At 39.8% G+C, this 24,943-nt stretch overlaps 2 protein-coding genes across 8 annotated transcripts; one reads left to right on the forward strand and one right to left on the reverse strand.

Annotated features, from left to right (window-relative positions):
• Positions 1 to 1,282: 1,282 nt before the first annotated feature.
• On the reverse strand, positions 1,283 to 6,261 carry NSA2 (NSA2 ribosome biogenesis factor). The gene is made up of 6 exons (XM_064641173.1): positions 6,145 to 6,261; positions 5,711 to 5,898; positions 4,526 to 4,676; positions 4,017 to 4,196; positions 2,905 to 3,097; positions 1,283 to 1,550 (listed from the first exon to the last, which is right to left on the reverse strand). The coding sequence occupies exons 1-6, from the start codon at positions 6,145 to 6,147 to the stop codon at positions 1,483 to 1,485; spliced, it is 783 nt and encodes a 260-aa protein (XP_064497243.1). The 5' UTR covers positions 6,148 to 6,261; the 3' UTR covers positions 1,283 to 1,482.
• On the forward strand, positions 5,782 to 24,881 carry GFM2 (GTP dependent ribosome recycling factor mitochondrial 2). Of its 7 annotated transcripts, none has more exons than XM_064641161.1 (22): positions 5,782 to 5,898; positions 6,145 to 6,571; positions 7,333 to 7,422; positions 7,960 to 8,044; positions 8,388 to 8,433; positions 9,348 to 9,445; positions 10,477 to 10,602; positions 10,987 to 11,075; positions 13,889 to 13,977; positions 14,223 to 14,283; positions 14,356 to 14,541; positions 16,804 to 16,884; positions 17,632 to 17,780; positions 18,296 to 18,436; positions 18,519 to 18,618; positions 19,195 to 19,384; positions 20,587 to 20,663; positions 21,143 to 21,281; positions 21,431 to 21,616; positions 22,954 to 23,069; positions 23,329 to 23,511; positions 23,955 to 24,881. In XM_064641161.1, the coding sequence occupies exons 1-22, from the start codon at positions 5,882 to 5,884 to the stop codon at positions 24,081 to 24,083; spliced, it is 2,805 nt and encodes a 934-aa protein (XP_064497231.1). In that variant the 5' UTR covers positions 5,782 to 5,881; the 3' UTR covers positions 24,084 to 24,881. The 7 variants fall into 7 exon arrangements, with proteins under 7 accessions (XP_064497231.1, XP_064497232.1, XP_064497236.1 ...); XM_064641162.1 differs by having other exon boundaries at positions 7,963 to 8,044; XM_064641166.1 differs by lacking the exon at positions 6,145 to 6,571 and adding an exon at positions 6,972 to 7,069 and having other exon boundaries at positions 5,838 to 5,920.
• The last annotated feature ends 62 nt before the right edge of the window (positions 24,882 to 24,943 follow it).

The raw sequence follows: 24,943 nt of genomic DNA on the forward strand, positions 1-24,943 counted from the left end.
TCCTTATGGAGTGTGACTGAGTCCAGTCTTAGTTCCAGACTTGGTCAATGGTTTATGTATTAAGAATTTGGCAGCACTTAATCGTTGACTATTTAACCATTTACAAAGTGATTCAATAGGATTTACTCAACAGTGACTTAGTTACAGATTTGACATTGCAACAGTTACACTGTACTTGCTATATAGGGTGTTTAAATCAATTCACATTCACACGTGTGTGCATATATATATATGTATGCATACACATGCATATATATATATATACAAATTTACCTGCTAAGATTTCCCTTGAGTTCAATGAAATGCTCATACTGAATGTCTTTACATTTCTCAAGGGGTGAGGGTTGAGCCTTGAGGAGTGTGGAAGGCTATCAGCCTTCATCAGCTTTTGGCAACAGCAGTGGTCCTCTGAGTATTGCAAACTCTCACACTGGTGAGCTCTAACAGGTTTTCTACCCACAGGGAGATAATGGTCAGCCCACTGTGGCCCAGGAGAGCTCAGAGGGCCTCACTTAGGACCACTGTTTATAGGATTGCAAGATGACTGGCTTCAGTCATCTGTCACTCCGTAATTACTGGAATTTTTCAGAAGTCCAGTAGTAATAATATTGTTCCACACTGGCTATGATTCAGGTAAGTTATGGTTAGACTGTTGGGTATGGCTGATCATCTCTTATCCCTCTGTGTGGTTAGGCATCAGAAGTTCCTGTTTATGGACTGTTTCTGGTAAGCTCAAGGGGAGCTTAACTGTGCAGGAGGCCAAGACCTAATGAGATCATAGAGCAGCCTGAGGAGGCAGCAGAAGGCACCACATGGTATAAAAGTGGATCAAGACTCAGTGGTGCCCAGTTGAGCACAAACTGAAATACAGGAAATTCTATTTAAACGTAAAACCGTTTAAACTAAGCGTGGTCAAATCCTGGTTCAGGTTGCTCAGGAAGGTGGTGAAGTCTCCATCCTCGGATATACTCAAAACCTCACTGTATGTTGTCCTCTGACACCTGCTGTAGGTGACTGTTTTAAAAAGGGGCTCACGTTACACGGTCTCAAGAGGTCCCATCCAACCTTAACTACTCTGATTCTATCTGCTATTTAACCTTATTGCATGTGTGACCACCTGTAGCTTTAAACTTTTGTTAATGCAAAAAGTCCAAAGCAAACCTATTCACATTCTGGCTTCTGAAATATCTTGACAGTTTCATTTGAAAGTTTCCTTCTTATAGTGTTGATGGGTAAGAGTGCCCTCATAAACTGGATGAGCATAAACCATATGAGCAAAACATGAAAATTAAATCTCTTTATTTGGACAATGTTCAGCTGAACAAACATAATAAATATAAAAACGTGAGCAATTGTTTCTGGCTTAAGTTCCTCACCAGCTTGTTCTGGAATGGTTGAAGGTTCTACAGATCTTGGAAACCTGTTGAAACTCCACACTTATTTTGTAGGAGCCCACGTCCAATGCTTGGTATCGAACCCAACTTAAACAAGTAGAACTGCATTAATACAGCCATCGTTTTCCGGATTGTTTGTTACTTGTGCATATTTCCCTAGGGAGAAAAGAGAATTAAATGTCTACAAAAGCTCGAAGTAGATCACATAGGTTAGATTTTTCTATGTTTGCAAGTTCAATCTACAAGTCTCTAAAAAGTAGGGACTCAAATGCATTTTGAAATCTAGATCTACCTTTTACTGGGCTATAAACTTAGGTTCTCAAAGTATTATATTCAGGCTGTTTTTTATAAACAGATTATTTAAGAGTTCTGAGTAGAATAAAAAAAATACTTAGGTTTGCTACTGTCCAAGTGAAACCCTCTATTAAAAGAAATCAATCTTATGAAGATCATAGAATATGCTGACTTGGAACAGACCCATCAGAATCGAGTCCAACTCCTGGCCCTGCACAGGACAGACTCAAGAATCACACCATGTGTCTGAGAGCATTGTCCAAACACTTCTTGAACTCAGACAAGTTTGGTGCTGTGATCACTTCCTCAGGTAGCCTGTTCCAATGCCCAGTGACCCTCTGGGTGAAAAACCTTTTCCTGATATCCAACTTAACCTCTCCTGACTCAGCTTCATGTCGTTCCCTCGGGTCCTGTCAGTGGTCACCACAGAGAAGAGATCAGTGCCTGCCCCTCCTCTTGCCCTCATGAGGAAGCTGTAGACTGTGATGAGTCTCCCCTCAGTCTCCTCCAGGCTGAACAAAGTAACCTCAGCTGCTCCTCATACAGCTTCCCCTCAAGGCCCTTCACCATCTTCTCTGCCCTCCTTTGGACACTCTCTAAGAGTTCAATATCTTTCTTATATTGTGGTGCCCGGAACTGCACACAATATTCAAGGTGAGGCCGCCCCAGTGCAGAGCAGAGTGGGACAATCCCCTCCCTCGACTGGCTGGTGATGCTTTCCCCGATGCCACCCAGGACACGGTTTGCCCTCCTGGCTGCCAGGGCACACTGCTGACTCATATTCAACTTGACATCAATCAGGACCTCCAGATTGTTTTCCACAATGCTGCTCTCCAGTCTCTCATTCCCCAGTCTATACTCAAAACCAGGGTTGCCCCATCCCAGGTGCAGAATCTGGCTATGATACTCCTATACAACTTCCACTGAAAACATAATATGATTGTTCACACAGTTAGTCTTTATAGACTTGTGATATTGCTTAATGTGACACATAGGCATGCAAGCTGAATCTTTGTTCTGAACTTCATCTAAGTGAATGAAAGCCTAAGATTAACACTAGAAGTTTGTATTTTTATAGCTGCTAGTAGTTGCTTCTGCTACAGCACAAACCTAAGATTTAACAATGACTATAGGACAAGGTCTTAACAATACATGATGCAATGAAGACAAATCTTTTAAAAGTAATTCTGCAGTATAACTAGGTAAACTTACTTACCCCAGATAACTTTGCCCCCTTGTGTCACAAGGCCAAGCTCACTCACATTAACCTCAATGACGGTACCCTTGGTAATTACACCAAGTGTCGTATACAAAGGAGAAGATGGATTCTTTTTTACACCAAGGATAGGTAGGCAAAAAGTGGCTTTAAGTTCGGGATGTGTCACATGTGCCTTCTTGAAACGTAAGCCCTGTTGCATAAGAAGTGTTAGAATGAGTTAATACTTGCTTTAAGCTCTCATGTCTGATCTAGTAAACACTTTCAGCATTATGTCCTCAGCTTTATATGTTCTGAGAGACTGGATGAGAATACAGAATGCTATCTACCTACTACAGAATGTCAGACTTATTTAAATACTCATCTCTATAGCAGTTTTTATCTAGTGACCTGCACTTTGTAAAGGGTACTTTACCATTAAGTACCATAAATCATTTCGTGTCAATAAAAATCTACCCAAGGCTTCTGTGTAATACCGTCAAACTAGTAATGAGGTACAATTCAACAGGCAGCCTGCACAGTGATTATTGACTCCTGTGAGGGAACAAGAGCAGGTATTCATCTGAAAACTTCACTATATCACTGAATCCAGCTTTTCCTCCTGTGTGCTGCCAGGCTGATAGAGCCCAGGCACTGTTCCTGCAGCTGTGTAAGTAAAGGTCAGGCTGGAGGTACAGCACTTCCCTCGCATACAGTCATGACTGCGCTTCAAGCTTACTTTAGCCAGGAGGGAGTCCTGGACTCTTCTAAGAGAGTTGGCTGCTACAGCTGAGAGACCGTAGCAGCTTGAAAAAGAAGCCTCCAACATTAAAAGCTATTCAAAGTATCTCTGATAAATCAGATTTGAAATCTCATAGTTTTAACTTCCTGACATCATCTGAGTTACGGGAATAAAAGCAGATATTTTGACACAGACTGTGACTGCAGGGGCACCTCCCCACCCTCATGCAATCAGAACTTTAGATTTATGCAAGCAAACCAATAGGAATGTTCTACGTAACCAGTAATTCAATGCATTATCATACAAGAAAGTTCCCTCACCACAGAAACTCACAAAGTAGTAAGTCTCAAGAATTATTATTTAAATGATCTTTAAGGCTCAAAAATATTACCATAGGTCGAATGAATCGCTCGTATTTAGGAGGCTTCCTAGTAAAGCCATCTCCAACAAAACAAACTTTTGTAACCATTCTCTTCCAGGCCTTCTTCTTTCTCTTTCCTGTACGAATCACTTTCAAAACTTCTGTTTCCCCTTGTGCACGGACCTTTGGCACAGGAACCTCCCATTTCCCCTGGAAGAGGGGGAAACAAAAAGGTCAATACTCTTACATGTCACATTGCTGAGTGAAAGAGGATAGCCAAAACATAAAATAAAATTTCCCTAAATCATAGTGGTAGACCATACTTGTCATACAACTCATAGCTACTTAATTAGCATTTAAAGTTTTGAAAATCAAGATATTGCATATGCTCACATTGTCCTAAACTGCTCAATTACTAAAGGTTTCAGGCTTTAATTAGTCTTTGCTTGTAGGCTGTTAAGAAAACTGAGAATCAGCAACACAAAGTGGTTGTTGTCACAAGTAACTGTAGGTATCTGAACTCTGATACAGTTACTTACAGCTTTTTCTTTTCTTTTCTGTTTGATCATGTTAGAGAGAACCTTAGCCCGGGACTGGCCCTCTCTGTCCAGCAGGTATGCTGGTACAGCTCCCTTGGGTGTTTTTTCATCACTCTTTTGCTTTGTATTTCTCTTCTCATGCATTTTAATGCTGCAAAGAAAGAAAACCAGTATTAGAAGCAGGAAAAAAAGGTTTATTTTTAAATATACCCTTTCAACTTAGCTTGTGCCTGCTCAAACTTTTCTTTTAAGAGATATTTGTAAAAAATTGCATATTTATATATAAGAAATAATCCTAAATAATTTTCAAGGTAAACAAGTATTTCACTTAATCCAACAACTGACAGACTGCATAGTGCATAAAACCTTGCCACCTCCTGCCAAGATGGGAATACAAAACATGCATCTCTTTTAAGGAATGTCTGAATGACTTAAAGCAAACAACCAAATACATTGAGAGATGTACTTCCTCTCTGACAAAAAATAACATGCCACTCCTCTTCTGAGATTTGATGGCAATGCTTACAAATGTCAGGAATGTGTCTTTGTAAAAGTGGGGGGAAAAAAGACCACAAACTAATAGACCCATTATCTTTACAAGTAGCAAAGAAAAACAACTGTCTACACTTTGAAAACAACAAAACCAACCTGGTGGACAGGTATTAAAGTACATTAGCAATGAAGCATACTGTTTACAATTTTGATTTCAATTTCTGGACAACAGGTAAAATTTCCAGAAAAATGCTTGTGTTTGTCTATGCTTGATGCTGTAATTTATCCTTAAAGACAGGCCTCATGCTCTACTCAAACTGTGTATGTTACTGTATTTTTTTCTCCTAACCATTAAAAAAACCCTGTTGCCTCTTGCCATATTAACTCAGTGGTTGATGTGAAAGTCTTAAGTAAGTGGATTCACTTTTTTGTCGTAATTACATTAGTCGCTGTCATTGCTAAGCAACACTTCTCTTGAGGAAAGCCTCTAGCGGCGGAATCGTTAACATTCATTGAGAAGAGACAAAGTACGAAACGTATTCGTCGTGGCAAAGCCCCTTTCCTCCTGCAGCCTGAGTGCTATTTAAGTGTACAACGCGAGACTCAAGTAATGATTAGCTCTTTATAACATCCTGTCTCATCCCTGAAGCGTCAGGACTAAAGGACGGCTCCAGAGAGGAGGCGGACACTCACGTCTTCTTCATCTGTATCTTCTCGGCGTGCCGCTGCTTGTGGTAGAGTTTGGCCTTCAGCCCGATCATCTTCTTGGCCTTGCGGGACCGCTCGTGCGCCTCCCGGCCCTCCTTCTTCCTGCGCCTCTCGTGGTAGTCCAGCCGGTACCCATAGCGCTTGCGGTGCAGCTCGATGTGCTCGTTCTGCGGCTGTGGGCACAGAGGCAGCGCGGTAAGAGGGGACCGGGGCCGGCGGGGCGGGGAGGGCGCCTCTGCCACGCGCGGGGAGGCCGCGGCCCGACGGTGGTTCTCTCAGTGCGGGGCCCACCCAGCCTCCCGCACCCTCCCCGGCCCGCCCGCACGCCGCTGTCCCCGTCCAGCATCCCGTCCAGCATCCTGGGTCCCGCATCCCATGCCCCGGCTCCCAGTTCCCAGTTCCCGGCTCCCGGTCCCCACCATGTCGGCAGCCCCGCGGACTCCTCAACGGCGAAAAGGGAGGGCCGCTCGCAAACAGGCCCCGACTGGAAACTCTCCCCAGAGCGCTTTGGTTCCTCCAGGCGGAGAGACAGGCTGTTCGCCCTCCCTGAGGGCTTTGCGCGGGGCTCGGTGGGGCCGAGAGAGGGAGAAAAAAGGAGCAGGAGACGCCGAAGGAGCGCTTTTTGCCGTCTGGTCTGTCAGGTCGTGGCGAGAGGGGGGAACGCTGGAGGCGGTGAGGTGGCGGGGGAAGGTAGAGGGAGGGCGCCTTCCGACGGCATGGCGGCGGGGCAGGCGGGGGCAGAGGCCAAGACGGGGGTCGAGTGTGTCGCGCACCCCTGGGCTGGGCCGTGCTGAGGCTGCGGCGGGGGCAGGAGGTGATCGGGGACGGCGCAGAACCGCCCCAGAGGTTCGTAGGGCGGCGGGCAGGGCGGTGTCGTTTTGTGGAGAGTCAGCGGGGCTCGGCCGCGGGGCTCCTCTCGTGGGCTCGTCACGGGCAGTGTGAGGACACAGCGCCCGTCCCGCACTCCCGGACAGCGAAGCGCGGCGGCACCTTCGGGAGACGAGGGTGCGGCTCGTAACATGAGGGTGTACAGATGAGCCTGTGCGCAGAGTTTCTTACCCCTCGTTGTGAAACTACCACGGAGCATCAAATCACTGGAGCTGAACACTGGGATCTCCTTAAATAAGTAGCAGCCAGCTTGGGCTGCTTTGGAAGCTGCTGCACTTGTGCTTTCTGTTGCAGGGTTTTTGGCGATGCTTAAAAGGTCGTAGTACTTAATATTTTCTGTTGTTTCTGCCCTAAATAGGTATTTTGCCCTGCAACCTGTTCTCTTTCAAGACTGGAAAATCTATTTGCACTTCGCTGATCTGTAATCGGTGCTCTAGAGCTTCTCTGAGAGTTAGTGTAAGCTCTGATGTTCATTATTTTGCCTTACTGTTTAAAAATTTCTTTGAGAAATATACTTAGTGTTTGTGGGCATGTATTTGTGCTGCATTGTTAAGGCTTAATAACATTATTTTTACAGATATGATACTGATTTAACTTGAAAAGTGTTAACCTGATTTGACTGGAACAAGAGTAAAATCTTGTGATTGAGTTATGTCAAAGTGATACAACCAACCTGTTTCTCCTCATAAATGTTTTGTGTGGTTTACTTACCTTGTCAGGGAACAGCATCAAAGAGTGGAGCCAGAATGTGGAAAGTTATGAGGAGGGTTTCAGTGGATTTATTGGAGTCATCAAGTTTATGCAATAAGGTAAAGTTTCCCCAAATTTTGGTACTTTCTCTGTGAGCAAAGAAAACACTTGGGTTATTCTGAGTAAACTTTTTTGATTGTGGTGGTGGTGGTTTTTTCTTTTTTCTTTTCCTTTAAAAGTTGGTTTCCAAACAGAACAGGTACTTTCATATTGGAATGGGAAGATGAATTTATAATTTTTATGTAATTTTTTTGACTACTTAACATTTATAATTGTTAAATTTGTGTTATTTACAAAAATAATTTGACATTTAAAACAATGTGGCTATTGGCAACATACTTTGATAGATATCAATAGATTTTTACTAGACATCCCAAATATTACTGGGATCGAACTTGGTGTAAACCTCAGTGTGGGCATCATCTTCAAGCATCTACTTCCAAATAGCTTGTGTTTTCAGCTTATAGAAATATATAACAACGGTATCTGTTCATATAGATATTTTTTTTTAGTTTATTTTTGTATGACTGGCAAAAATGTAACTAAATAATTAGTTATAATGATAAATATTCTATATAATTCTTTTTTCTTTCAAGCAGGTGTATTTCAGGAAGACAAAAATGAGAGTTGTGAGTGTGACACAGCAAAACTGCAGTCTGAGAAACTACAGTGCTCCACCAGGTATAAGTTAATTATCTAATCATCAGTCCAGATGAACCTCAGCATTACAGTTGTCTTGAACTGAGACATGCGTCTGCAGAGTAAGATGTTACTGTGCTGATGATACTTTTCTGTGTTGGCTTTTTCCTCTTGTTTCTAAAGATTTTCTCTTTTTGTTTTTGAGAGAGAGATTTATTGAAAACTAAGTACATACCTTTAGAAATTTGAGATGGTAGTGATTACAGATTGTCACGAGTTGTGCCTCTGAATCTTTTTTTTTTAGTAAGGTTTTTATAAGTTTTCTTAAATATATTTTCTACATTGGGTTCAGTCTTAAAAATTGTTTAATTTTGTTTGTCTCCAGGAGATGTTAAGTCTCTGCGTTCTGTCATTAATCCTGATATATCCAGGTACGTCATGCTGGCTTATTGTTTGGATGTAACTGGTAGTCAGGGCAATTGATGTGATGAAGAGTTATAAGTTGTTGCTGTACCTGTCACATGTGCATGTTTAATTTAAATTTAGTACTTGTTTACTTTTACCCTTGTGACATTTCAATATAGAACACTTGTTGGTGTCAGAAAGGTCTGGAATTGTCTCTTGTTTACATCATCATAGCCAAAACTGGGCTTGTAGGGAAGCTCCAAATCCATGGTGTTGTTGGGAGTTGAAAAAGGGAGAAGGGGTGTGTTGGCAACTAGACCTCTGCCGTTGTGTTAATGGGAGCACTCAGCCACATTAGACGAGGACAAGGTAACTGGGGACTGAGCTGCCAAAGAAATATCCTAGGGGTGAAGTTCCCTTAGAAGGCTACTTTTGTCCTGAGGGTGAGGTCAGCTGGCATTAATGGTGAATGTTAATGGTGCTGCACAGAGAAAGTGAAGCAGTTCTGGAAGCTGCTGATGAGGTACTTTAGAAAGGAAGAGTTGAACAGAATCAAAGACAGCATCATGGGAACAATGGATACTGTATTTGGAGCATAAAGGAAATATATGCAATGGATTGTTTGGGGCACCAGGTGTCAGGGACTGGGATGGACGAGAAGGTACTTCTGTCTGTGGAGAGGGCAGATGGGTGAGGATGAGCCCAAGAAGAGGCATTCCCTAAAGTGGAGCATGGAAACCTGTTGCAAAACTGTTCAATACACCGTTTCAATACTAGCGTCTTTCAGTATTGGAATGTACACTGTGTCCCATATGCAGTAGATGAAAGATATTATTAATCCGAGATGTTATTCTCAGTGAGTATTAATTGTTTATGCAAATAAGAATATCACAGAATAAAAAAATTATTGCACTAAACCCGATGTTTTCACTTTATGCAGAATCCGAAACATTGGCATTATGGCCCACATTGATGCAGGCAAAACTACGACAACAGAGAGAATGCTGTATTATTCTGGATATATAAGAACACTTGGAGGTTAGAAATGCTTTTTGTATTTCAGTAGCTTTGAGAGATTTAATAATGTACAGTAACATGCAATGCAGTTAGAGGTTGCTGGTGGAATACCTGATGTAGAAGCCAGTTGTTCCAAAGTTGTGCTGTGGTTTAATGGAATTTTAAATGCACATTCCATTATGTTCTAAGGCAGTTGCACTTTGAGAGATCATAGGTTCATATTTTAATTTTAGTGCATTATGTTTTGTTTAACATTTAATTAGAGGATCTCCTTAGTTTAGTTGTTGTTCATTGACCGTTCTGGTAAAGCTGTTTCTTCAGTTTTCTTTTGACCTTTAAAGAAACTAGATTGAGAAAAAGTATCCGTTTCTTTTGAAAACCATAGCTCAGAAAAAATTTCTTGCTACAAGAACTTTTGCAGAATTTTTCAAGATTGAAAGGGTCACAGCAGCCTCTGTGATTTTTGACCTTTTAAATTTCATTCCCTGTTCTTGACTATGTATGACAGTGATAGAAAATGTTAAGCTTGTGGAACGTTTGAACTTGGTGTCTTGCTTGTTTAAAAATGTGGAACTACTTCTCTTTTTATTAAAAATTAAAAACAAAATCCATAAGCAAAACTCAACCTCTTAGTTGGTGTTTTTTGTTTGTTTGTTTTTACTTTGACTTTAACTTAATTATCTTCTGATTACCAAATTTTTAAATGTCAGTCGTGTTCCGAACAGTCAGTGCAGCCAGGTTTTTTAAAGCTGTAGTTTGTTCATGATTTTCGACTTTGCTTTAGTTTTTAAGATTCTCATGGTGTTACTAGGATTAAGAACAATAAAAAGGTTGTTGGAATTGCTAGTCTTTGACTTGCAGACCATTTGTTCCTTGGAAGGGGAGCTTGGGTAAATTACCTGACATTATACTGTTTTGAAAAAGGCTAATTTTCATAGCTTATACATATATATAAAAGGGACAGTATTTCCAACTCTCTCTTGACAACTGTATTCAAGGACAGTTTCAGATTTTGAATTGTTTACCTACCCAATTCTGGTTCCTGTTTACAGATGTTGATGATGGAGACACGGTGACAGATTTTATGGTACAAGAGCGAGAACGTGGTATTACCATTCAGTCTGCTGCAGTTACGTTTGACTGGAAGGACTACAGAATCAATCTGATTGACACCCCAGGTACTGCTGTTATTACTAAGGGAGAGTGGGTGAAGTGGAGTGTTGTAGAATGTCTTAGTTTTAAATATGGTGCAAAATTTAGTTAGTTTAATTGCATCAGTAAAAAAGCCTATACTGAACTCTGTTCAGCTTTGGATAATTATTGTTTGCTGATGCCTAATCTAGCTTGTGTAAGGTGAGCTCAGATATTTCCACACTAAATTGTACTCAGTTCTAGGATCGCATTGTAACAATCTTGTGTATTTCAAAGGCTGATGGGTGTAGTTCCCTGCAAATAAAGAAAGAGTTGTTTTGACATGACTTAAAAAAAATAGTTTAAATTTGTAATAACCTGTTGATGTTGCCTGTTTGAATTATGATGGTATAAAATGAAGATTTTTTTAGGTCATGTGGACTTCACAGTGGAAGTTGAGCGTTGCTTAAGAGTCCTGGATGGAGCAGTAGCAGTGTTTGATGCTTCAGCTGGTGTTGAGGTAAAAACAACGGGTAGATTTTTCTTTTGTATGTGCATCTGTCACATGAAAGGGGAGAGATTTTCTCAAACCCTCTTTGTTTGGTTAGTGTCTCAGTGCCCCAGGAAAGTAAAGACCCTTGTCCTTGACCAGTTTCAGTGTCCACTCAATCAGAGGGTGGATCAGCTAACTGGTTCAGGGTCACATGCAAGTGGAAAGACCCCTTCCTTGGGGGGGGTGTCCTTAATTGGTCTGTCAATGCCTCAGAAAAGATTCAGGGATACAAACCAACAGCATCCCAGGCCTCCACAGGCCAGTATGTTACCTGCTGGCAGCAGCTGTTAGCACCCTTGAAAGACTCAGACTTAACAGTTTATGGAATAACACTCTTTATTAATATAACAGAAAACTGTGATGGGTTAAGGTTCGAAGATTGCCAGTGATAGTATCTGGCTGCAAAAATGTATTCAAAGCTATGTACTAACCAGCTTAGTCCCTAGCAAAAGCTGGCTCCATTCAGTGCACGTTAGAGTATGGTTCTTACCCAATAGGCATCTCTATGGGGGGAAGACAGGTTCAGCCCATGGACTGATCCTAGAAGTTACAATGGAGTCTTCCCTAACTTCTCCCCATTTTTAATTTAGTTTATTACTGTTTTTATGTTTAAGTAGAGGTTGAGTGATTCTAGTCATACCTCATGTACAATGGGGGGTGGTTGTACTTTGGGAGGTCAATATTACATCTGAGGTACCTTTTAGGATGGAGGCATATATGTGTGATCTTGTCACGTTTGCTTGTTCAACAGTTAAGAAATCTTTCTTCCCCCACCACCAAGTTCTCCTCGTGCGAGGATTTCAACAGAGCCTGGCCTCAGTGTCTCTGCTCAGTTCCACCCTCTGTTTAGTTCCCCTTAGCACGTACTGTGTGTGGGAAGTCAGGCGTGCTGACCACATCCCATCCAGGGAGTGGCAACTGCACGTCCCCCTATGATTTCCACACTGTTACAACTTCTGTTAAGAGTGTGAATATAACTTCCCAGTTTTCTCTAATTTTACCCCCAGCCACTCCCATTCATTTTCCCGCAGCGTCTGATGACTTAAATCAGACTGAAGTACTGTACAGAGATGTTGCACTCTATTATATCTCTTGATGCTTTGTCAGCTTCAAGAAGCTGAGCACTTAATTTCAAGTTCTATAGTGCACATTTCTATGGTAACAAGCAGCAAATAAGTGGGATTACCATTAAATTTTGGAGTGGTTTTGTTGGTTCGTGGCTGTCTTTTACAAACATTGATTGACGTGAATGCTTCTGGCTAGCTACAGAAGTGTAAAGAAATGAATGTCTGTCAATTTCTCACTTTCAGATTTCATGTAGAAAATTGGAATTTTCAGCCAGAATTTCTCCTTGCCCAATGGCCTTTTTAACATGGCCTTTGGGTTGTAGTGCAGAAAAAGTGGTGGCAGAGTGGAATTAGACTTTATATGGCATGAAGTGTTTCAGTAGTCCAATTCTGTAGAAAAGTTATATGCGAAATCATTGTCTTTCATGGAACATACCTTTTTCCCAGATAAGGGATGAGAGAACTCTTGATCACTGTAAGTCACATTATTTAACTTGCTGTTGGAAAACATTTAGGCGCCATCAAATGTGAACCTGAACTGAGACACAGCCCCAACCCCAAGAGCAAAACAATTAGATTTGCTTGTGGTTTTTTTGACGACTTTGTAGCAAATTCTTGCATTATTCTATGTATTGGAATGGACTATTTCGGAATCTTAACTGATTTTTATATATACTTGTTTTAACTTTCAAATAAATATATGTATGATAAATGGCTCAGCAGTGCACAAATTACTAGCAAAACTACAGTAGTTTTAGTGTTGTATGTGTAGCCACAGAAATGCTTGCCTGAGTGTGCTTGAAGTACTTTGGCAATAAATTCTAAAGGTTTATTCATTGTACAGGTTTCGAGCTGGCTTCCCGCCAAGTCCCCAAAACTTGACAACAAGGACCTGCTTCCCAGAGAGGGAAGAAAAAAAAAGACTTAAGCAGCCAAAGCTATAGCAAAAAATATATAAATATTTTACATATGAGATAGATATATATAATGAAAATATTATACACCACAACTGCAGAAATCCTAAATAGCTCCCCAAAAGGGAAGAGGGGGAGGGAGAAGGGAAAAGGACAAAACAGGACAAAAAAAAGGGCAAAGACCAAACAAGTCTACACAATCCAAAAACCCAGTAACCAGCCAACTAAAGAACTAGCAAAATCTCACCACTTCCCTTTGAACAAGCAGGATGGCCAGACACAGCCCAGCGCTCCCCCCTCACGCGTGGCAGATAACAGCAGTCACTGCAGGCCTCAGCTCCAGATAAGCCAGACCGAGACAGGGACCCACCGTTCTCGAACCTCGCCGGAAAGGAAGAGAGCGAGGTCCCTCCTGCTGGCTTTATTTATACCTCAAGTTACGTAAAGGAATAGCATGGAATACTTCTGTGATCACTTTCCTAGTTCCTTCCTGGTTACAAGCTGGTCTCCAGGAAGGCCTAGAGTGAAACCATCACATTCATGTATGTCCCCTATAATACTTAGTTTCTCTCCATGTTTTCTTGCTCGTGTTTCTGCATGTTCTTAGTGAAGGAAGGGAAATGACAACAGCTGAGAGACAAAACTGCTTGTGAAATTCATCTGTGCTGCTACATATGGAATCGTTGGAACACACTCGGCATAGTTCCCTTCTGTACTCTGAACTCAGAACCTCAGTTGTATTGGGGAGTACACAGTTCAACTATTGGCACTAATGTTTCCATTTTGTCTTTTGCTTTAGGCACAAACTCTGACAGTCTGGAGACAAGCAGACAAACATCAGATACCACGAATTTGCTTTTTAAATAAGATGGACAAAAGCAGGGCAAGGTATTTAGACAGATATTTTAATCATTGCTAAAAACCTTGTAAGAGAATGTCTCTAATAAAGTTTTCCTGTTAAGCATAGAGCAACCCAATTATGTTAGTACTTACTATATGCTATGCAAATGCATATGCAAATACATCTTTTTATGTAATTGTTGGAGTAATTTTTGCAGTAAATAAGGAGTGGTAGATGTATTTTACTAATGTCATTAAGTTTGTGTAACTTAGTATCTGGGTTTTTTATATAGTTTTACGTATGCCGTTGAGAGCATCAAACAAAAGTTGAAGACAAAACCTTTGCTATTACAGGTAAGCTTTTTTTCAAATGGAACTCCTTTCATAATTTTTTGCAGCTGTCTAAAGTTTCTACTGTTTTTGCAGTTGCCCATTGGGGAAGCCAAGACCTTCAGAGGACTGGTTGATATCGTGACTAAGGAAAAAATAATTTGGAAACCTACTTCTGATTTGGATGATGGAAAAAATTTTGAACGAAAGCTGCTGCTGGAGGCTGATGATCCAAACCTGTTCCAAGAAGTCCAGGATGCCAGAAATACCTTAATAGAACAAGTAAAGTTCTAAAGTAAATGCATAATGTATTTAAAACTGTTACTTAGAACAGTAGGAAAAATAGGCTCTGTAGCTTAAAAGTGACTTAAGTGACTTAAGAGAACTGCTCAAAGCAGGGCTGACTTCAGCATTAGATCGGATTGTTCAGGCCTTGTTCAGCTAAGTTTTCAAGTATAAGGATGGTGATTACAGTCTCTCTAGGCAGCCTGCCCCAGTGCTTGACCATCACTATTTCTTTTTATCCAGTGGGAATTTACCGTGTATGACCTGTGCAGCCATGCTGGTCTCTGTTGTGTACCTCTGAGAAGAATCTAGCTCTGTTTTCCCTGAAGTGGGCCCACCACCACCATTTCAAGTATTAAGAGACAGCATTTGCCTCTCCAAGTTAGACCAAATACATCTCTCTGCTTCAACCCTGTTAGTGGTTTGCCACTGGACTTCCTACAGTTTTGTCGGTTTCTTTTTGTGCTGGGGAAGCTAAAAACAGAACTTCAGATGCAGCTTCACAAGTGCAGGGTAGACGGTACTAACTGCTTTCTCTGATCCACTGGCTATGCTCTTGTGGATGTAGCCCAGTATGCAGTTAGCCTTTGATGCTGGAAGTGATCATAGGGTCCAGCAGGACCCTCTGGGTGACTTCTACAGAGCTGTGTCCTAGCTGGTTGATCCCCACTTTGTATCAGTGCTTGGATTTGTTCTGTTTTAGGGGCAAGATTCTGCATTTGTCTTTGCTGAACTGCATTTTTTTTTTCACTTCCATCTGTCAAAGTTGCTTAACACACATTGGAAATGTTAATATGTGATGGCAAAACATGCTGAGTATAGAGAGTTGGAGTCCCTGGCTGTACAAAATGGAAGACTCCCTGCTTTATAGATAGGGAACTGAAGAAAGCAGACACTAAATTTGTCATGCAGTTGGCTAATATGGTATCTTGTAGTCTTAGATGCTAAAGGATATTTGGTACATTCACGCAAGGCCTGACCTACGTACCTGAAGGGTGTCCATACTCTTCTGGAGTGGCAGCTAGAAGGTGGATAGGTTTTTGCAGGCTGGTCAAAATGGCAGTAAATACTGTGTTAGAGGCAGCTCAATCCAATCATAAATTGATCTGTTTTGTTGGAAATGCTGCCTTTCATAAAGCTTTGAATAACATTGTACAAGTGCATAAACAGGTGATGGTAGGCTTTCAGTTTCCTTTGAAACATCAGAATCAGGGAGATCTGCTTTATATTGCTCTGAGTTCAATAGAATTCATACAATCTGGTTTTCAAACTTACCAGGATTTAAATGGGGGTATTATTACTCAGCCTTTTATCTTAAGAAATGTATTGTCAGATAAAAAGCTTTATAAGAACACTGATGGTTTTTTCCCCCCTTTGTTTTCTGGGCCTTTCCTGAAGGAGGAAGGGGTGGACCAGTAGTGGGATAATTGAGATAACCTTGTGTTCATAAAATCTTTTTTGAAATGCTTTCTATCCTGTTAACACTCGTTATCAGAAACACTGTCAAATTTAGTATTTTGAATACCAGCCATTTTGCACACTTTACTTTCACTTAATTAAATAAAAAGGTTCCTGTAATGTTTTAACTATTAGCCCAATTAGACTTCTAATTGCTTATCAAGGGTTTCTTATCAAGGGTTTATTTCAGAATTTGGTCAATTGGTTCATAGCCGTTAGAGGGGGCAAGTGCCTTCCTGCACATGGAGCAGGAGCCTGTGACAGTGCAAGGATGTATGTGAGACAAGGTTTACAGAGTAGTTGACTTACAGGTCAAGCAAAGCGGTACAGTTTGAAAACACAGATATACTCTTGGACATACAAGCCTTTGACATGAAGAAGGTCAAAATGTCCTGATGCTTCTCTGTTTTTTCCAACTGAGTGTCTGTTGGCTTGCAAAGGTTACTTCTGCTTACTTCAGACCTTGCCATATTTGCAGGTTTGAAGTACAGTCATTTATTTATACCCCCGATGGCTGTCACTGTATGGCTGGGTGTTTTTTCCATTTCAAGGAGGAATACAAGCTTTCTCTCTCCCACTGATGTTTTGTCTGACAGCAGCTTTATAAGTGTATTTTAATGTTTTTTCCCACATCCCTTCTTGAAGCCTTAATTTACATAATTTTCTGTGGTTTGAGTTTTTGATCTCTGATGTCTTTAAAGGCTTTGTTCTTGCTCTGCTTAGCTATCTATCCTACGTAAGATTTGTGTCTTGTCTGTAAAACTGCTGTATGCCAAATAATAAAGAACTATTCTCTTTAAGGTTGCAGATCTGGATGATGAATTTGCTGAACTGGTTCTAGGAGAACACAGTGAAAATTTTGACTTAATATCAGCTGAGAAGGTAATTTTTACATTTCATTTTTCATAAACAGGTGTTTGCTAGCTGTTATTCCAAGGGGCTGGGTTGGCACGTGGAGATTATTCCTTTGGCATGTGCAGATAATGATTTTGCAGATTTATCAACAGAAAGAAATCACACCAGCTTTTGCAGTGAATTAACAGTATTGTGAATTTAGAGCAGAATGTGTTTGAGTTTAGTATGAATTTTATACAAATGCCCTATGATTCTTGGGCATGCTAGGCACAATTTTAAAAGTAGGGTACATTTGTTCAGGAAAGTGGGTTTGTTTTTAGTTTTGAAAGTTAGACTGCTGCAAAAGAGCTTAGGGGAAGGTGAGCGGAACTTCCAGGTAGACTCAGTGCACTTTGTGACTGAGCTGCTGTTTCTTATTAACAAAAGTAGCATTTCAACCATTTTGAATTGGTTGGATCTTCACGCACTGCATGTTGAAAGTGTTGAGGTACAAAATTCTGAATTAAAGGTACTGTTAGAAAAAGAACAGCTGCAGATGTGTATGAAATGTTTAGAAATCTTAAAACCAGTGTCTCCTGTTTTAGCATCTAAACATTTGAGTTTATGGTTTGGAGCTCATTAAAAGCAGCGAAATGAGTTTGGATGACTGATGTATTTACAAACATATATTTTTTAAACTTATTGGGGATTAATTAGCAATATCTGATAGCTGGAGTGCAATGTAAGGCTAAATTGTAGTTCATTTGTTAACAGAAAATAGTTTCTTTTTTGTAGTTACAGTCTGCTATCCGGAGAGTCACTCTTGCTCACAAAGCTGTCCCTGTACTCTGTGGCAGTGCACTGAAGAACAAAGGAGTGCAGCCACTACTGGATGCCATTACTATGTACTTGCCTGCACCTAATGAACGTTCATATGAGTTTCTGTAAGTACAGGTAGAAAAGGAGGTTCAGGAAAAAGGAAAAATAAATAGGAAAGCATAAAAGGAGAAAATAAAAGATGTTAACAAAGCATTCATATTCTTTAAAAATGTTTACTCTTTTCAGGTATTAAATAACTTTAGAGATGCGTGGACAGAAAAATACACTTGAGTACTGAACCTACTTTGGTCAGCACTACAGGAATTGTATGCATTTATCTTCAATTGTCAAACTAGCACTTCAGAGTCTTTGTATTATCTGAGAATAATCTTGTTTTACAAAAATGTGGTCTAGGGATCCTATTTAGTGTTGACTGAATCACATGACATCTTACATGTCCTACTGGAGGTGGAACTGCTTAGATTATTATTTTTTGGTATAAATTATGATTTTTAAAATCTGCCTTTATTAGTATTACAATAAGAAACATATCATTCCTTAAATGAATGGAAGTTTAGGTAACTGTGAGATTGAGTGGCTTAATTCTACAAGTATGCATTTTGTTCTTTTTATTTTGCAGACAATGGTACAAGGATGACCTGTGTGCCCTAGCATTTAAAGTTCTCCATGATAAATGTCGTGGACCACTGGTTTTTGTTCGCGTTTACTCAGGTTCACTGAAACCTCAGTCAGCTGTATATAATATTAACAAAAGTTGCACGTAAGTAAGATAGAGGCCTGGTTTTAATGTAGAAATGGAATGTCTGTTGAAGTCCCAAGTAATACAAGAATTTAATTTTTAGAGAGAGAATGAGCCGGCTGCTCCTGCCTTTTGCTGATCAGCACATTGAAATACCATCACTGATGCCTGGCAACATTGCTCTTACTGTTGGGTTAAAACAGGTAATAAAAAATACTGACTCTGTAAGGGAGCTTGTTTCACTAATGTGCTTTCTACTTCTATGGTATTGTATCTCAGATGTGTTCTTGATAATGTTGTCAGTATGTAAACTTGCTTTATTTGAAGTACATTTACATGTACTTCTTCCTAAAATGAAATATCACAATGTACAAATGTCAATAATTGAACTGGAAGCTGCAGTGCTGATTGGAAAGGACTGCAAGCTGAAGGTGTATTTTATTAGGATTTGAGCATACATTTATACTGTAAGTCTTAAAATACAATGTTAATGCCACAAAGAGACCTCCTGTGGGGATGGAGAAGGATGTTCCAAATAAGTTACCCAAAAGCAACAGTCCAAGTTGAAATAAATTTGTTTCATGCTTGCTTCTATTAGTTTAATAATTCAGTGTTTTATTGCCTAAACAGGCTGAATGAATCTCATTTGTTTTCTAAAATGTAACCAGCTTTGGGATGCATTTGGGTTTTGGGGTTTTTGTTAGGTTTTTGTTGGGTTTTTTTCACATCACCTTCTCTCCCCCTCCTGTGTCTTGTGGCTCACTGGTGCTGATCTGTAGAGTGCCACTGGAGATACCATAGTGTCATCAAAGGCTTCAGCAGTCGCTGCAGCACGCCGAGCTGGAAGGGATGCCAGGGAGAAGAAGAGGTCTGCGAGTGACGTAGACAGCCTTCTGCTGGCAGGTGTTGAGGTCCCTGACCCTGTCTTCTTCTGTACAATTGAACCTCCTTCAATGGCCAAACAACAAGGTACAATGCAGCCACCTGGCTGACATGAATGATTTGCACAAATTTATCAGTCAGTGATCTAATAAGGCTCTTTTTGGTGTTTTGCACTGATGCTGTATTTTAGATCATGTTTGTTGATATCCTTTGCTATTACTACATCAAGCAGTACTAGTATTAGTACTTTTCTTGTTTTTGTGTCTAGAAGAATAGTGGTTCTTCATTTAGAAGTAGGAGTTAGAGGCACTCATGCTGAGTTTTGCTGCAGTCACACTGATGTGCTGTACATATGTCATGACTACGAATAGCCTTGAAATGTGGGGGTTTTTTTCAGTTGGCATTTGCAGTTTTATTACTCTGTGTGTAATGTCTTCACTTAGCAAGACTTCTCTGTGTCTATCTGCATGGTTCATCCATGCAGTCTGAGCTGTAATCTTACTGTCTTCCCAACTGTCTGTACCAGAGGACTTGATTATTTGACTCTTTTTGGAAATAACCCTTTAAACTCTGGATCTTTATTTTAACAAAGCTGAGCATGTTTGGGAGCGAAGAGGAGGAGGGATAAATACCAGTGTAGTGGAATGGAGCAAGGTATAACACAGACTGGGAGCAACATGTCTGTAGGCTGAGCAACTGGGTTGTAAAATATTACTGATTTTAGGGGGTTGGATGTTTTAGTTTGCTTTTGTTTGTTTTTTCCCCAAAGATAAAAAGGCAGATAAGTGCAGTCTCAGCTCTTAGTTTATCATTCTGTAGCTGCTTTCATCAGCAGTTAAGATAATGGGGAATCAGAAAAAAAAATAGTATCTGTATTTGCATTTGAACTTCTCATGTTGAACTCATATTTAAGTAAATCATTTAACAGTTGACAATTTCTCTTATGTGTACAAAAGGATCAATACTTTTTATTGACTTTACGAATCATTTATAGGTTCCAGTCTGTCTCCATACAAACACAAAATATCACTCTCAAAATAGTACATTAAATAATTAAATTAAAGCACTCTGTAGTGCAGGTAATTTGTATGAAAAAATCAGAAGTTTCAGGTTACTTGTAATTTGACCTGACTTTGTTTGCCAAAATCTGTGCTTCTCTAGGGTCCTTTTGCTTGCTCTGAGAATAAGATTTGACCTTATGAGGAAAGTGATACTTAGGCACTTTCTGTAATTCTCAGACTACTGAATCACTTTATATCAAACATATAATGTTTGATATTTATGTACAGACTTGGATAATGCATTGAGCTGCCTTCAGCGTGAAGATCCAAGTTTAAAAGTGAAGATAGATCCTGACACAGGACAAGTAAGATGAATCTTCTACTACTCCCCTTATAACCAAGTTTTGTTTTAGAACTGTCAAGTTAGTTCATCTGCATATTGAGATTTTCTTGAATAAAAAGGACTCTCTAAATGTTGTATATACAAAGTTCAGTGTGTGAAACTAAAATGGAGCCTTGTGCAGTTTTGCTTTACAGAATAGAGGAAGTCACCCTGTGCTCTGCATGTTTTTGACAGTTCTGTATTTAAAAAAGTTTGAATTACATAGTCTTTAAGATAATGTAAGATTACCTGTTTTTAGCGGTCACAGTAGTGGTGACTACACTTTCATGTGTGTTACTATCAGATGACATATAGCAGTGTTTTCTCTCTAGGGTCCTTAGAATTTGAAGTATTGAAGGTTTTTGACAGTTCAAAGCATGCAAGTCTTTGCTTAAAGCATTTGTAATAAAACCTCTGAGTTTTGGATGTTTTTCCACTTTCTCTCAACTGTCTTCTCACCAGACTATCCTCTGTGGCATGGGAGAACTACACATAGAGATCATTCATGACCGAATCAAACGTGAATATGGAATTGAGACTTATTTGGGACCTCTTCAAATAGCATACCGAGAAACCATCTTAAGTGCTGCCCAAGTTACAGGTAAAATGAGTAAATGGAAGGAACATCTTGTTTCTGGATTTGTAACTTGATGTACTTTAAATGATATATGACTAACTTTCAGATTAATGTTATGTATAAGCATTTTTTTTCCAAATGGCTGTTTCACTTTTTTTCCCTCCTTCTTGCAGATATATTGGACAAAACAGTAGGAGATAAACGACACTTTGTTACTGCAGAGTTAGAGGTGAGACCCAGGTCAGGGGACAGAGCAACGACAAAACCCATCATTGACTATGCTGAGAGTGTTATTGGAGAACTACCCAAAGAACTCCAAGGAGCTATAGAAAATGGAATCATGAATTCATGCATTCAAGGTAAAGGAAGTGCTATGACAGCTATACTAGTCTAGAAGGAAACACTCCTTGGTAGCTTGAAAACTAAAAGGTAGTACATACTAACATGTAAGATGGAAAGGAAAATTATGAAATTTCCTTAACTACAAAAATTGCCGAACACTCTTCCCTATTTCAGGACTGGAAGTCAGCATCCTTTGGTTTGGTTTTCAGGTTGATTTCATTTCAGTCACTCTAAAGTGAGCTTGGAGTTCTGGTTTAATCTGCTGTTAAGAGAGAAGGTGTTTACTTCATGACAGAAATGGTTTCAGAGGCCAACATGTACACACCGCACTCTATTAGTGTTACTGATGCATTTTTGGCAAATACATAAAATCCATGAGTTTTCAGTAAAGCCTTACCTAACTGCAAAGTGAGGGCTTTCTCAAGGACTAAAAGTGTCCTTGACTTTTGACTAAAAATAGGAAGTATTTAATTACGTGTGGCCAAAGAGCTCTGTCTTACAATAAAATTAACAGGTAGTGGCTTGACAAATGAGAATTACTCTGTACAAAGTGTTTTTTTCATGTTGCTATGTGGAATTGGAAAGCATCTCCCGTCTCTGGCTGTGGAATGACTCTTAGCTGTGTGCTTTCTTCATGCTCCTTGAAGACACTTCAGAATTGTGCTGTCTCTGGCCTAAAATTGACCATTAAGTGCTTAAAAAAACCCAAAAAGATCTGGCCATGTTCTCTGTAAGAAAAAAGCAAGGTGTTTTTTCTCAGATGGCCTCACATCTAGTCTAATACAGTTTGGTTTGGTTGAGAGTCCTGGGTTGGAGGGAGATAATCTGTCTGAGATGCTAGATGTCATTAATCCTTTATGGAATTGAGTTAACCCTGGAGTTGCAGTGGTGGGTTAGTATCAGGCTTTGCTGTGATCATACTGTGTTGAAAAGGAAGATGTAGAAAATACTCTGGCTTCTGGTTTAACAAAAGGTTTCACTACTTTTTCAAGTGATATCTTATTTCAATAGACAAGTTTTAGATACTACAGTGTATTTTTTAAAAGCTTCATTTTCGGGAACAGTTGTATGGATGAGCACACTCAGGAACTTACTGTTCTCAAAATTATCTATGTTTTTGATAGAGTAAGAAAGTATTCCTTTGTCTCTTTTGGCAAAGATAGATAATGACAAAATCACAAAATGAGGAACACAACTAGTAGTCACATTCTTTCAGGGGTAGACAGGGACGGAGAGAGCAAAGAGGAAAGTGAGAAGCTTTAAATTAATCCTGAAAAATTTTTTGCATATCTCTTAATATTCTGAAACACAAATCTGCTTTTTTCTTTCTGCTCTTCTACACTGGCCCACCCAGGACCTCTGCTTGGATTCCCAGTTCAGGATATAGATGTGACAGTGCAATCACTGACAGTGCATCCGGACACCTCCCACACAATGGTATCAGCCTGTGTCTCCCGTTGCATGCAAAAGGTACACTGAAACTGTAAGCTGCTGAAGAATACAGCAGCATGATATACTGCTGGGAAAATCTGTGTGTATCCGTATCTGGTACTTGATCTGCTCTGTCAGTGTAATGCCCTTGCTGAGAATTCTACAGCTTTTGGAGGTAGAGAATTTGAGAGACGGTGTTAGCTTCACGATAGAAGTACCTATAATGTCAATTTTATTTTAAACAAACAAACCCCCAAAAATACATTGACGTAATGTCCCTTCCTTCCTTTCTGTGTAGGCCTTGAAAAAAGCTGGTATACAAATACTGGAGCCCGTGATGAACCTAGAAATCACAGTAAGTGAAGATCATCTCAGTGCAGCACTTTCTGATCTTGCACAGCGGAGAGGTAGTATTCAGGAAATCCAGAGTCGCCAAGATAACAGAGTTGTGGTTGCTGCTGTTCCACTAGCAGAAATGATGGTATGTGATTACCTTACTAATGGTAAAACTAATTTTTTTATATGCTTCAAAAAATGGCTTCACTTTTTGTTACAGATAAGTTTAGAATGGATGGGGTTTTTTACTGTATTTTAATTATTGAAGGTCCAAAGGAAGTGCCCACAAATCTAGTAGTGTTCTTTTGCCCAATTCAGATTGTTAAACCAGCACATACTGAAGTGTAAGTCAAAGAAGTAGTAAGTACTGCTAGAACAGGTTTTACAGGGAATAATTTTTTAAAAATATTATTATTGACTCATGCATGTTTTGCACTTTTAATAGAGTAATGTTAAAAAATTAACTTACTAGTATGTTGCAGTATACTTCTGACACTCTCTCGCTCTCTGTGGTCTAAGCAGCCTTCTGTGTTAACTCATCTTCCCTTTATCCTAAACTGAGTGACACATCGTCTCCATTTTGTCCAGGGCTACTCAACAGTTCTGCGTTCTTTAACATCAGGCTCAGCAACCTTCACATTGGAGCTTGCCAGTTATCAAGCCCTGAACAGTCAAGAACAAAGTGCACTTCTTCAGAGGAGGATGGGGTTGGTGTGATCACTTTACTCTGTAGAACGGTGTTTTCTATTCTCCATGTTAAATATTTCCATATGTACACCAGTACGTTCACCTGGGACCAACTGGTGGTGGTAAATGACGAGTCAGCAGCCATATGAACAGACTGGGCTCTTAATTGTCTGCGGGGGAAAGTTCAAGAGCCTGTTTTAATGGCACAGCCTTGTAATTGCAAAGCAAGGATGGAACCACAAGGTGTTGCTTTGCAAATTTTTATCTTACAGATAAGATCCTTAAGGAGAATTGATGCACATCCTTTTCACAGAAATGAGGACTAAGTGCAGTTAGTGTGTCATGAGAACTGATTCTTAATTTAGTAAATAAAGTTTGTGAAGTTTATGTCTATCAGTGAAATAACTTTACAGTTTCGGCAGTCTGTGTCATCATTTGTTTTCAGCTGAACGAAAGTATATGGTTAATATGCACTTTAAACAGTACAACTTAAGTATTACTTCTTGTACTGGTAGCAACTAGTTATGAAAGAGAGTTCAGGACTGGGTGTAACTTCTACCTGAGTTTGCTTTAGCAAGTAAGTGAAATGGATACTTCTGCAAATTAAGATCTGTGCAAAAAAAATACAAGAAAGAGAGAGTTCTTCCACGATGGTAATCCCTACCTACCACCCTGCAATATGATGACGGAGGATTTTTTTTTTACCTTTAGGAATGAGTGAATTAAGCTATAATAGTCCTGATTTGCTATGAGTTGCAATTATCTGGTTACCCAGAAAACTGGCAAATGATAAAATACTTTGAAATAAAAAAGATAGTTTGCTCTTTATTTAAATGGTGTCTTAGCTTTATTTTCTTAACTTTAGAATGTAAAGAAATTAAAATTAATAA

Source organism: Pseudopipra pipra, chromosome Z (assembly GCF_036250125.1).
Source record: "Pseudopipra pipra isolate bDixPip1 chromosome Z, bDixPip1.hap1, whole genome shotgun sequence".
Taxonomy (NCBI): domain Eukaryota; kingdom Metazoa; phylum Chordata; class Aves; order Passeriformes; family Pipridae; genus Pseudopipra; species Pseudopipra pipra.